The sequence below is a fragment of the Coptis chinensis genome, chromosome 4 (genome assembly GCF_015680905.1).
Source record: "Coptis chinensis isolate HL-2020 chromosome 4, ASM1568090v1, whole genome shotgun sequence".
Lineage (NCBI taxonomy): Eukaryota > Viridiplantae > Streptophyta > Magnoliopsida > Ranunculales > Ranunculaceae > Coptis > Coptis chinensis.
In genome coordinates this window covers 97,457,944-97,471,328 of record NC_141459.1, presented here as the reverse complement: position 1 = coordinate 97,471,328, position 13,385 = coordinate 97,457,944, and the positions used below count along the sequence as shown (strand labels likewise).

The 13,385-nt window shown below is 37.5% G+C and overlaps 1 protein-coding gene and 1 pseudogene across 2 annotated transcripts; both read left to right on the top strand.

Moving 5' to 3' along the window:
- The first annotated feature begins 332 nt into the window (after nt 1-332).
- On the top strand, nt 333-3,524 carry LOC147506031 (plastid-lipid-associated protein 6, chloroplastic-like). Its single transcript, XM_086558357.1, has 4 exons — nt 333-587; nt 2,481-2,717; nt 2,861-2,987; nt 3,124-3,524. The coding sequence occupies exons 1-4, from the start codon at nt 369-371 to the stop codon at nt 3,339-3,341; spliced, it is 801 nt and encodes a 266-aa protein (XP_086414483.1). The 5' UTR covers nt 333-368; the 3' UTR covers nt 3,342-3,524.
- Nucleotides 3,525-7,455: 3,931 nt separating this feature from the next.
- LOC147506030 (kinesin-like protein KIN-10A) lies at nt 7,456-13,372 on the top strand (annotated as a pseudogene). Its single transcript, XR_015193554.1, has 6 exons — nt 7,456-8,951; nt 10,261-10,415; nt 10,503-10,614; nt 10,714-10,809; nt 10,914-12,641; nt 12,928-13,372. The product of XR_015193554.1 is annotated as a kinesin-like protein KIN-10A (transcript).
- The last annotated feature ends 13 nt before the right edge of the window (nt 13,373-13,385 follow it).

Genomic DNA, 13,385 nt, shown 5'->3' with positions numbered 1-13,385 from the left:
CTCAATTAATTGATTTGAGTACTTAATGTACTCTTCACCAAAAAAAAAACGTACTTAATGTACTATGTGGTACATGAATTAATTTCACGATTAGTTACATCTTACCTTTAATGAGGTGACAATTGTAGCTCAATCATGAGCGATTATTGCTTCAAAATTTCAGTTCATCGGAATATTCATGCATGAATCCAACTGACCGACTTTTAAGTCCTTTGAAATTTCAACTCATTCCATGATCCATGGTCGCTGTCCTATCACATGGAACACGTGGCATCAACTTTTGTCAGTCCAATCATATCCACTTGTTAAATTGTGAAGTACAGGAGACTCCTTAAATCCATCAACAGAGACTTTTATACTCACTAACAATGGCTACTTCTCTTCTTCAACTCTCAGCTCTTCTTTCTCACTCTTCAACTTTGACTGACATGCCCACAAGACAATATATTCATTCAGTACCTAAAAAGTTTACTCATTCGAAGAGAAATAAGCTTACTCTTAAGTCCGCCCTTGGTGATTCCCCTGTGCTTGAACGCCCACCTAAGCCTCCAAAAGTACTTTATCCTGAATTGAAGTTCAAGTTACTGGTCAGTAGCTAATTCAATTCTATCACTTGGGCTTACTTGACTTTGTACTGTTGTGCCTTTTATGAAGTGGGCATGTTTTATTTTGCTTCTAGTCATTACATTCTTGTTGGATTGGATGATTTATTAGCTGGAAATATTGCGGAATCTCTAGAACAAATCAACTAGTGGAAACTTAATTCCCCAGTGAAAATTTACTATGGTATATGCAGACTGGTTTGGAAGTAGAAACCTCTTTCTAATTGTGCTTATATGGTTGGCAAAACTTAGAGTTTTTGCTTTGGGTTTAAATTATACTTGGATTTCGTATATTTCAAGCCTAGTCATTGTTTTCTCTCTTATAGATATAGTGAAGCAAGAAGTAGGTTTCCCATAAGTAAATCGTTTATCGATAATTATGTATCTTGATATTTGTGTCAACTAGTATGTAGGCTGAATAATTTGATTGGGAGTGTGGGAGACATGAATTATCAGTAAACAGGAGAAGAGAAAAGAGGTGGTTCTAGCCATAACATTATATGTTCTAAACTTTCATGATAGCATAAACTTTGAAAACCTGTTTCTTGGTTGATTGAAATTTAGAGCCTTTTATAAGTGTTGGAAAAGAGCATTTTTTGCAGATTACTACTGACCAATTGTCCTTCACATCTGAGAACTGAAACACATCTTTACCTGATTATGCATTATCTATTTTCAGTGCTGAAATCACTTCCTAGTTGCTTGAATGAACTCACTCATATGTCCTAGGTATCTCACTCGAGCAACTGAAAAACTGAAAATCTAGTTTGAGCAACTGAAAAAACTGAAAATCTAGTTTGAGCAAGCCAAAAACTACGGAGAACATTCTTCTATCTTGTCGAAAGCATGTGATTGTGAAAAGAAATGCAAAACGATTTTGCACCTTTGATAGTGCATGAGAACTTACACAAGTAGTTTATCTTGTTATGATAGGAAGAACACAACTATTGGAGGTACTACAAGGATGATTTAGCCGAGTAATATGAACTGCAATTTTAGTCTTGCTATATTTCACGATCTTTATCTCTGTCTCATTCTTTCTACATCTTAAAATTAGTCAATTAGCCTTTTTTGTTTTTAAATTGTGAGGCTAGTTTATTCCTGGAAACTTGAAAAATAGTTAGAAGAGAAAGGGAAACACGATGCCTATAGAGACTTGTTTGTTTTGTTTACATACATGAGAACCACATGTTGAGGCTAATTTCTCCTACTAGTTCACGCATTATCTATTCTCTAGAGAAGTATAAATTACATGAATATAGCTGAGAACCACTTTCATAAGGTAGTTCAAGCATGCGTAGTGCATTGTCTGATTAATGCTGAGCTGATATTGCTTTATGAATTCCTAGATTTACTATTGGCTTTTGTATAAAATTAGCGAGTGGGCATCTGTATATTTTTATATACCACCTCTGTAGTGAAAAGCTCAAAGGTTTCACCTTGAGAACTTAGCCCATCAAGTTGAGCAACCGAAACAAGTCTAGACCTGGTGGCTGGTGCTAGAAAAGTTTGAGTTTTACAGTTTTACTCATCTTAATACTTAGCTTAGGAATAGCTTTTCAGAACGTTACCATACAGCATAAGTCATTGATAAAATTGCTTGCACAGTTTAGACTTCACGGATGATAGTTCATTCTTTCTAATTTTGAGCATATCAGTATATGACTTACCGTCTTCTTCTCACTGTACTTTTGCATGAAGATTAAGAAAACTGATCTGGTCAAATTTCTATAAATGCATTCAGATTTTCGAGCTCAACCATTTTGACAGCCCAAATATCTCTATTTCAATCCCTTTTAAAATCTGCGTAAACATATTTCCACTGAATGTTCTATAATTTTTTGAAAATACATCCATGTATGAGGTGATCGAATGCAGAGTGCTGTTTCTGGGTTGAACAAAGGACTTGCTGCAACTGAAGAAGATAAGAAAAAAGTAGATGCTGCTGCCAAGGAACTTGAAGATGCCGGAGGTCTTGTGGACCTCTCGACTGATCTTGATAAACTCCAGGGAAGATGGAAACTGACATATAGCAGTGCATTTTCATCTCGTACTCTTGGTGGGAGCCGTCCTGGGCCTCAGTTAGGGAGATTGCTTCCAATAACTCTTGGTCAGGTATGTTGTGAGTGTTACACTCCTAATATCCTTATCGTTTGTATGACAGTATAAATGATGTCGTCTAACATCCAAATTTACAGTACAGTAAAATTGGATAGATTTCTTAATCAAGTGAACATTAATTACTCTTGCTTGACCAGGTTTTCCAACGGATCGATATCTTGAGCAAAGATTTTGATAACATAGTAGAACTTCAGTTAGGCACTCTGTGGCCTTTTCCACCTATAGAAGTGACAGCCACTTTAGCACACAAGTTTGAATTGATAGGTTGGTTGCATAGCTCAATTGTTCTATCATGCATAACAATGTGCTCCTAATAGTTCTATGCAGCACTTCTTTTAGCCAAATTTCTTTTCTTCAAAAGGATCTTGTATTGAATTTTGTTCTCTGTTGATATGATTAGGGTCTGCTGTAATAAAAATAGTATACAAGAAAACAAGTATCAAGACAACAGGAACCTTATCGCAGCTTCAACCCTTTGAGCTGCCTCAGCTTCCAGAAGCAATTAGGCCTTCATCTAATAATAGAGGAAGAGGTGAGTTTGAAGTTACATACATTGATGCTGACACCCGCATCACCAGAGGAGATAGAGGTGAGTTGAGGGTGTTTGTGATTTCTTAAGCTCAACAAAGTTTAGAGCACCTTTCTTCAATAGTTTAACACTATAAACTGTGTATGAAAATTTCATATGGTATATACAGAGAAAAATTATAGAAAGAAGATTGTAATTTTGCCTTGAAAGGGTGTGAAAGGTGACATAGAGAATATTTTCGAAAATATGAATATATGACTTCTCTTTCTTTATCCTTTTGTGGTGCCACAAACTTTGTCCAATGTACTGCTGTATATAGCAAAATCATTCAGACAGTGCATCGTCTCTCAAATTATACTATACATAGGTCAGCTGCCATTCATTTGAAATTTTATTTTCCTTTCCAAATTTCCTCTCTTCCTTTTTGAGATATAGAATATTTTAGAAGATTAAAAGTTTTTTTTTGTTTTGTTTTTTTGTTTTTTTTTTTTTTTTTTTAGTTTTTATTTTTCACTAAGCAAAAATTTGTATTGACAAAAGGGGGGGGAGAGTACATGAAGAGTTACTTACATTCTCTACATGACACGGTAGCACTCACTATAAGAATTTAACAAAACTTATAATAAACATGTTCGGAACCTCCTATTTGGTTATCCATGGGGTTTTACATTAAAAATAACTTGATCATTGTCTTGCAAACTGACGAGTACTTTGCCAATTGATTTCTTTGTGAAATTGGCTTCTCTCCATATTGGAGTCAATTTGCGATGAGTCTAAAAGATTTATGCATCTCTGCTTCATACACTAAGGTACACTTGAAGTTCCAAAAGCATTAACCGTAGATATCGAGTCTGACTCCACCGATACCTTCTTCCAATTTCTCTTAATAGCATACTCCACCGCCTCTAAAATTGCTAAACATTCAGTTATGAAATTCGTCTGATGTCCAATATTTTTTCAAAGAATCGCTAGGAACACACATTCATAATTTCTAAAGCACACACCATAGCTCGAAGGGCCAGGATTACCACAAGAAGCCCCATCAACATTAACTTTTATGATGTCACCCTCGGGTGGGTACCATTTGCAATCCTTGATCCTAGGAGCCCTCCCTAGCTTATCTTGCAAACCCTAATTCTTCAAGATACGAAACTCACTACCCCTACTTTTCATCTGACCGGCCCGTAGCAAGGCAGCAAGAGAAATGGATAATAGTTCTCAATTGTGCTTTTTTTTGACATAGACTCAACTGTGTTCCCTTCAAAGATGCATCGATTTCTACTTCTCCGGTTGATGACCATGCACGCTAATCTGGCCAGAGCACAACTGGCTTAACAAGAGAACCACTTCTTCTATGTAGCCTAAGTGCCTCCAAAAAATTTTGCAAAATTGCCATTACATCCAAACTGAAATCCAAAAGCCCATTCTCATAACTTCTTTGCCTCACGTACAATCCCACAAAATATGTTGGAGTGTATCACCAAGCCATTACATCCCATGTAGCATCTGGAAACTAGTTTAACACCTCTTTTTTGGAGAGACTCATCAGTAGCATCACAGTTCCTCAATAGTTTCCAAGCAGTACCTGAGATCTTTGGTTGCAACCAATTGTGCCACAAATGTTTGCACCACCAAAAGACTGGTGCTTTCCTTCTAATTGACTCAAATGCAGATTGAACCGAAAATTGACCTTGTTGGTCAGGCTTCCAAGTCGCATGGTCTGCCCCATTGATAATAGGCAATTGATTTAAGTTAAAATCTGCAATCATAAGAATGACTTGAAGAGTTCAAGGGATAGACCATGCACCATCAGAGATAATACTGCTAACCTTAGCTTTACAGCCCTTAAGAACCTCTGGTTGTAATTGTAGCCTCTGTTGAATTGATTGGTCCCCAATCCAACAATCTCTCCATAGATCTACCTTCTCACCTGAACCCAAAATCTACCGAGCCTTGCAAGAAACTTCAGGCAAAGCCCACTTAATTCTTGACCATATAGTAGACTTTGCATAGTAGTTTATCAACTCCCCCTCTCTAGTAAAGACCTTCTTTCTCATGAAAACAGAATAATCATCATCATTAAAACTTATATGCCAAGCTAATTTCATTAACAAAGCCAGATTTAATCTCTTTCAATCTTTTGATACCGAGACCACCATCTTTTTGAGGTTTGCAAACTTTTTCCCACGAGGTTGTCATTAGTCTTTTTGTAGTTGGATTGCCCGTCTAGAGAAAATTCCTTAATAGTTCTCCGGCTTCTTTTATAATATTTACAGGTCACTTGTAGACTCCCATGTTGTACACCAGAATACTAGACAGGACCGACTTTATGAGAACACTCATCTCTTGAAACAATAGTAATTTTCCTCTCCAACCCGTAATCCTCTTTTTGATCTTGTCTAGCTGGGGAGTTAACACAACTCTAGTAACCTTACCTTTGATCAACGACACCCCCAGATATTTCTTGGGTAAAGCTCCCACTTGAATATTCAAAATATGTTGCAAGTGATGTCCTCTTTCCATATTCGTACCCCCAACAAACATCATACTCTTATTCTTGTTCATCATCTGACCCGACGAAACTTGATATCTCTCCATAAAATCAGCTATGTTGGACACACTTCTAGCATCCCTTTTGTTAAAAATAATGGCATCATCTGCATACAGAAGGTGAGTAGGGCTAGCAATCCCTTTAACCATTGTAAGAGGTTTAGATAATCCTGTCACCCTCAATATGTTGAGACCCTTGCTCAAAGAGTCATCTGCTAGCGCAAACAACAGCAAGGAAAGATGATCCCTCTGCCTTAAACCTCTTTTTGGCTCTATGAACCCAATAGGACCTCCATTCAACAAAATAGACAACCTAGCTGTGCTAAGGGATTTTAATTAGCCTATTCCATTTTTATGAAAAACCAAATATGTTCAAAACCTCGAACAAGAAATCCTAACTCAACGTGTCATAAGCACGAAGTTATGTCCACCTTGATAGCTATACTCCCACCATATCTCTTCTTATCCGGTTCATTTATCATTTCCGATGCAAAAACCAATACTAGCTTGAGAGTTTACGCTTTGATAAATCCACTTTGTTCTTTCGAAACCAGGTCATCGATGATAGTATTGAGCCTTTGTTGTATAATTTTGGAGAAGATCTTGATCAGAAAGTTACTCATACATATAGGTTTGTACTGAGATAACTTAGAAGCACTCCTATCTTTTGGAACTAAAGTAATGAAACTCGCATTGCCACCATTGGGTATGATACCTTCCCTGAAAAAAGATTTGACCGCATTACAAGCATCATACCTGATCAAATCCCAGCAATGAACATAGAAGTGGCCATTGTATCCATCGGGGATTGGAGAGCTGGTAGCCTTCATGTCATTCTTTCTTTGTCCAAATTTCACACTCTGTGGGAATTGCACACAACATCATATTGTCTGCATCTGTTACTTTGTGTGGGATCAAATTCAGTAGCTCTTTATCTATATTCACCTCCTTATACAAGAACTTGTCAGTATAATATTGGATAATGTAATGGGAGATATCAGCTTGACTGTGTAGTAGGACATTATCTTTAGTTTGCAATTCCAATATTAGAGACTTGGTCTGCCTTATTTGACATAATCTGTGAAAATAAACCGAATTCTTGTTGTTACCATTCAACCAAGAATCTTTGTTCTTCATCTTCCAAAAAGTACTTTTGTTCTTTCTGGGCAGTAGCGGAGCCTCTTCCTTCAATTCTCTTCCATTTCAGTTTTGCATCGATCATTTGTAGGGTCATTGTCAGCTTCAGCTTGTGCCAATGCAAAAACTGCTTGGGCTTTGCTTCTTATTCATACGGAAAATGGGGGAGCCCTCAACATAAGGCGGCCAGGAACACTTCATGAAATCTTTGAACTCTTTATGACTAGTCCATGCTTGGTTGAATCTGGATGGTACATTGTGCGGTCTAGGAATGTGGGCCACTACCCCCAATAATGGAGCATGATCAGACCTCTCTCTAGAACCCACCTTATACCTCCAACCACCAAATTTTTGAATCCACGCCTAATTATAGAACACTCTATCAAGCCTAGCAAGAATCCTCCCGGAGCCATGATGATTATTACACCATGTATACTTGAGACCCACCACTAAGCTGCAAATGACAGTTATTGTACCAATTTAAAAACTCTAGCATCGAAGACCTTCTAAGAGCCAGACCCCCCTTTTTTCTCATCATTATGTAAAAGACAACATTAAAATGAGTCAGACCCCCCTTTTTCTCATCATTATGTAAGACAACATTAAAAGTTTTTTACTTCCCATACATTCTTTATTTTTTCAGTTTGACATTTCATTTGAGTGCGAGTGTTTCACATTTTTTTTTGTGAACCTTTCATGTTCCTGTTCCTATGACACTTATCAAATATTCAAATATCCTTATGCCTCTCTACTAGCTGGAGGCTATCAGGACATTATGTGCTATAATTCTGATTGCTCACGCTTGTGAGAGTGCATTACATCTCTCGCTTCCCTTGCAGGATCTCAAGTCTCAACGCAGATGCCACTGTGCATTCCAGCTAATCAAGCAAAATGTAAAATATATATCAAGTGATTCTACCTCTTGGACGGTTCGCTATGGAAAAATAAGTAGAATAAAAAAAATAAGTCGAGGGTACGTCATGACGTTATGTATGGCTTAGAAAGTTTGGAGCGTGTGGTGCTTTTGAGTCAAAAAATTGTTCAATCCTCGTTAAGTCAAAACCAGAGTTTGACACATGCTATACAGATCCACTTCTGCCACTGTCCCAGCACTAATAAATCTGATGATCAACTTAGTCGTTACACTCTTGCCAAATATAGTCACCACAATTTACAAACCTAAACGGCTATATTTCATTTTTTTAAATTTCAAATATCCTCCCATATCTTTCCTCTTTTCTCTCTCACTTTCAATTCGACATTCACAAACACCACTTTCCTTCTTCATTCCATCTTTCTTTCTCAATCCTCATTCTTCTTCTTCTTCTCAAACTCAACATTCTTGTCTGTAAATCATCGAGAAAACTTTTCTTGAAATCTTCTTCCAATGGCACCAACAACTACACCAAATTCTCTACATTCTACAACAACCCCATCAAGAACACCACAATCTAAACATCGTTTACACTTTAACTCAGCAAAAGGCACACACCCATCACCAAATCCAGCACTTAAAGAAACTGCGTTAGCCGAACACCCTGCCGTATATGCGATTACCCTGACCAGAAAGAAAAGCCCATTTCAGCCTCGAACATATCTTCTGACCGGTGTAGTATTAGGGTCAGAACTGAAATTGGGTATAGGGATTTTAGCCTTGACGGTGTTTCTGTATCTAGAGATGAAGATCTTGATATGTTTTATGAGAAATTTATTAAGTCTAGAATAAGTGGTGTGAAGTTGGGGGAGAAATGTACTATTATGATGTATGGGCCAACTGGTTCAGAAAAAGAGTCATACTATGTTTGGGTGTGTAAAAGCAGCCTGGAATTGTTTATAGAGCTTTGAAAGATATTTTGGGTGATGAAAATGAGATGGATGGTGTGCATATTGGGCTTGGGTCGTTTGTTCAAGTGTCTGTTTTGGAGATTTATAATGAGGAGATTTATGATCTTTTGTCGAATAATAGTGGGGGTGGATTAGGTCTTGGCTGGCCCAAAGGCAATGCATCGAAGGTAATTACTTTTCTTAATCTTTGCTAGTTTGTTGTTTTGTCCTTGAATGTAATGGGTCTATTAATTATGAAGTATGTAGTTGTGTGTTGATTCGATCATAAGAAAACCAATTGAAAAAATAGTTATACCAGTTGTGGGAAAATGATAGTAGAGTTAACTTGGGCCAGACACACGGATTAGGTAGTTATGCACTAAGTGCAAACATAGACGAAAATAGTAGTACCAGTTGTGTGAATGGAATATTACATCAAAAGCATTACATTTAATATTATATTGATGGACAATTTTAAAAGCACAAAGTAGGAGATATTTTGTGAAAGTGCTCATCATAACAATTCGGGAGGACAGTCAACAAGTTGGGAAGTTAGAGAATGAAAAGTGCATAACATGATTGGTTGTGTAGGAGAAAAAGTTAACATGAATACCTAGGTCTAGTTCTAGCTGAATTGAGATAATAATCTTAAAATAGGGCTCCCTTCGTAAGTAGCAGTGTTAGTAGTTAGTACTTTTTACAAGTGGTTTATCACTAGGTGTGAGTGAGACCTTTATTATGTGGGAATGGAATGTCTATGCTATCAGCTTTTGTAGTTAGGTAATATTAAGTACTACTATTTTTGTTAAAATGCTCATGATAACCTCTCGTGATTGAAGATTAAAAGTTACAGAAGGTTAGGTGCGTAACATGTGATGGCTTGTGTAAGAGTCCCTAATCCTAGTTCCAAATAATATATAATAACTATTCCAGAGCGGCATTCAAGAAATCAGTTCGATCCTATTCTGTTGCTGTGGTAGTTAAGCAAAGTATCATGGTAAAATTTGTTTTTTTCTATCAAGATATGGTTTCCTTCTTTTGTAGCTTTTTGCATATCATTGTTACAACTTTCAAGAACAAAAAAGTTTTTGTAATGTTGGTGTTGAGAGCTTTCTTCTATTTAGAGAAAAGATGGTAGATTATTAAAGGGTTCTGCTCAAACGGATTGAAACAATTCAATTATCTTTGACAAAGTTCAATGTGTTATAGTTTTATATGAAGCTTTTCACTTGATCAGTAAGTTATCGTCGACACTGCGGAATTTATTTACTGTATCATCGAATGTGGTTCTATTCCCCATACTTGTTAAATTATTTCTAGTAACTGGATCATACTTTGCTAAGATGATTGAGAAAACTTTGTTATTTTCTCCTGGAAGTCGTACTTTCTTTACTTTATTGTTTTAGCTTAACTTTTGCGCTTTAGTAGTCAAGTTTGCTATGTTCATAGGAGCTTAGATTCTGGTATGGTGTCTTATACTATATATTTATCTTGTAGGTAGGACTTGAAGTGATGGGAAAGAAAGCAAAGAATGCAATTTTTCTCTCTGGAATGAAGCTGGTAAAATATCAAGAGAAGTGGCAAAAGTGGAGAAGCAGAGGATTGTAAAAAGTACGCTTTGCAACGATAGGAGCTCAAGAAGCCACTGCATGGTTGGTCATTCTGACATTGATCTATCCGTTTTTGGTTCTACTTGAAATCATTTCTGTTAGATTGACTTGACATCCGATATATTGCAGATAATTCTGGATGTCCCTACAGTAGGAGGTCGACTGATGCTTGTCGACATGGCTGGTTCTGAAAATATTGAGCAAGCTGGCCAAGTTGGATTTGAGGCAAAAAAAAATGCAGGTAAAAATATTGTGTCTTGTAGTTGGAACAGCGTAGATGATGTTAGTTTCGATGTTTTTGTTTTGCTGTATGACACTAATCTAATGTAACTGCAAACAGCAAAGATCAACCAAGGAAATATAGCGCTGAAGAGAGTGGTTGAGTCCATATTCTCATGTTCCATTCAGAGATAGCAAATTAACTATGCTGTTGCAGGTAACTCCCATTTCTCTCCACAGTGTAGGTGTTTGGATACCTTCAAGATGCAATTAGGGCTTTCATTTAAGAATTATTCCTGTAATTTCATTTTCCGTCTGTAGGACTCCTTTGAAAATGACAAATAAAAAATATTGATGATATTGTGTGCCAGTCCAGATCCCAAGGAAATGCACAAGACTATTTCCACTCTTGAATATGGGGCAAAATCGAAGTGCATTGTTCGTGGTGGTCATACACCAAACAAGGATAAAATAGGTTCAGAGGATGGTTCTTCTGTGATTTTGGGTTCAAGGATTGCTGCCATGGACCAATTTATTATAAAGTTACAGATGGAGAATAGAAACAGGGAAAAGGAACGTAATGAAGCCCACAAGGAGCTTATGAAGAAAGAAGAAGAAGTAGCAGCACTAAGGGCTAAGCTTGAGCTGATGGAAAGGAGGAAACCAGTTGAGAGTGAAGAGGAGATCAACCTGAAGGTCAAAGAAAGGGAAAAGATTCTGAAACTTGAATTAGACAAGAAGTTACAAGAGTGTCAGAAAATGGCAGATGAGTTTGTTGAAATGGGGAAGAGGCAAATGGAGGAGAAGATCTTGCAGCAGCAGAAAGAGCATGAGTTATTGAGGAGGCGGTTAGAGGAACTGGAAACTGAGCTACAGCAGTCAAGGGACAAAACTGGACATGACAAAGTACGAGAAGTAGAGGGTAGTGGATTTGCAAAAAGACTGCTGGAACTCTATGCAGATGCAGATCAAGGGATGGAAAAGTCAATGGATTTGGATATGGGGGACCAGCAACCCTTGGTCGTTCATGAGGTGAAACAGGTGGACAAGGGTGTTTCACAACATAAAACTTATGGCAGTCTTGATGGGCTGTCTCATCATTTGACCGATACGGAAGTTGAAGAAGATGGTGATATGATTGCTCCAAAATTTACAGAGAAGGTATACTTGAGCACAGTATTTGAGGAAGACAAGGAAGGACAAGACAAAGACGATGCAGAAGACATAGAAGTGAAGAAAGAAGTAGTGGAAGAATCTTCTGTACACTTCAGTAGGAAAATAGCTGATGCTGGTGCCCATTTGAATATCGATAAAGATTCTGTTGTCAGTCCTCAGAATATACAGATAAGGAAGCCTTATACTGGAAGCATTGAAAGGCCTGACTATTGTAGTGTTGGAAAGTTGGAGCAGAGTGGGGTGGGTCTTGGATAGATGGATAACCTAGAAAGCACAAAAGATCCAGCCTCAGTATGAAAAACAAGAATTCAAAACATTTTCCAACTTTGTGGGGGCCACAGGGAGCTTGCTCAACATATCAGAATCCCTACACCTTGTACAACAAAAGCTGAATTCACTGATGTTCGATCATCACCCACAGCAGTGCCTAATGAGGAATCGGTTGTAAAAATACTTTCGAAGGAAAATCCACCTCTTCAGACTGCTCCTGCACCAGAGTTTGGGCATAACTATCGAGTTTTGTCTGATGTAACGACAAACAACGCTGGGGAAACTCCAAGCTCAGGAATGGAGCCATTTGTGCGACTCAAGTTTTCGAATGAGCAGAACTTAGTAGAATCCCAGCTCAAGAAAGGCCAGATCTCCTTCGAAACAGTAGGAGACATGAAAGAAAATAGTATGCCGGAGGAGGAAATGATTACTGCCTCAGTTCAAGTTTTTGTGAAATGGGAGCCCTAAAAAGAATGCCCTGGGGAATTCATCACAAAGTTGAAGGTGGTAAAGGATTGCACCCTTGCTGATCTGCGGAAACTTATAGAGATTAACCTTGACGAGGATACTATCAAGCAAGGTTTCAGCTTTCTCATGCTCGGAGTAAGTACTTCTGAACAGTAATCACTTTTATTTTCTTTATTTATTTCTAGTTGTCAGTGGTCATCCACTTATCCTCGTCATACTGGTGGACACTCGGTTTTTTAAATTACAAAGAAATTTGCCTCAGTTTAGTTTTTATGAACTCGGAAGATAAGATTGTTTAAACATTATTCTTACGAGTTAAACAGAATTTGGGTACTCTTGCAGTTTCTAAGTTTGTTTACCGGCGTTTACATGCTGAGTTCCTTTTTCTAAAACAATGTACATTTTTTGTTTTTGACTACAGGATCCCCCTGGTGCTCCAGTTATAAAGGAGAAAGAAGCAACAGTTATACAGGATCACTCGGCTTGTTTGCGTCCACTTAAGATTATCCAACAGCCTAATAATCTCCCATTTAGCTCACTGGAGAATAAACTTCAAGTTTCTTCTAAATCACCATCAGCTTTCAAGCAACACGTTGATAGCTTCTCACCTAAACTAGGGCAATGTTTAAGCCCGTCTTGTTGTATTAGTACTGTGCTGAGGTAGATCATTAAAATTCCCATGACTTGTGAAACATTGGTTTGTATATGACTGACTGTTGAGATCAGCCCATTTCAAGTGAATGGAGTAGTTTCTTGCAGGATTGTGGTTTGTATCTATCTGTCGTATTGAATTTAGTTCAGGTGAATTACTTGTATCAGATCAAACTATTTTTTTGTATGACTTTTGGTTATCTTTTCTGAAAGAAGTAACGATTCTCA

What these genes read in the sequence shown, in the direction of transcription:
- LOC147506031 (XM_086558357.1), top strand. Translation starts at nt 369, where the DNA reads ATGGCTACTTCTCTTCTTCAACTCTCAGCTCTTCTTTCTCACTCTTCA. An exon ending in TTCCAATAACTCTTGGTCAG is followed by an intron (nt 2,718 to 2,860) that starts GTATGTTGTGAG and finishes TTGCTTGACCAG; the next exon opens with GTTTTCCAACGGATCGATAT. An exon ending in ACACAAGTTTGAATTGATAG is followed by an intron (nt 2,988 to 3,123) that starts GTTGGTTGCATA and finishes TGATATGATTAG; the next exon opens with GGTCTGCTGTAATAAAAATA.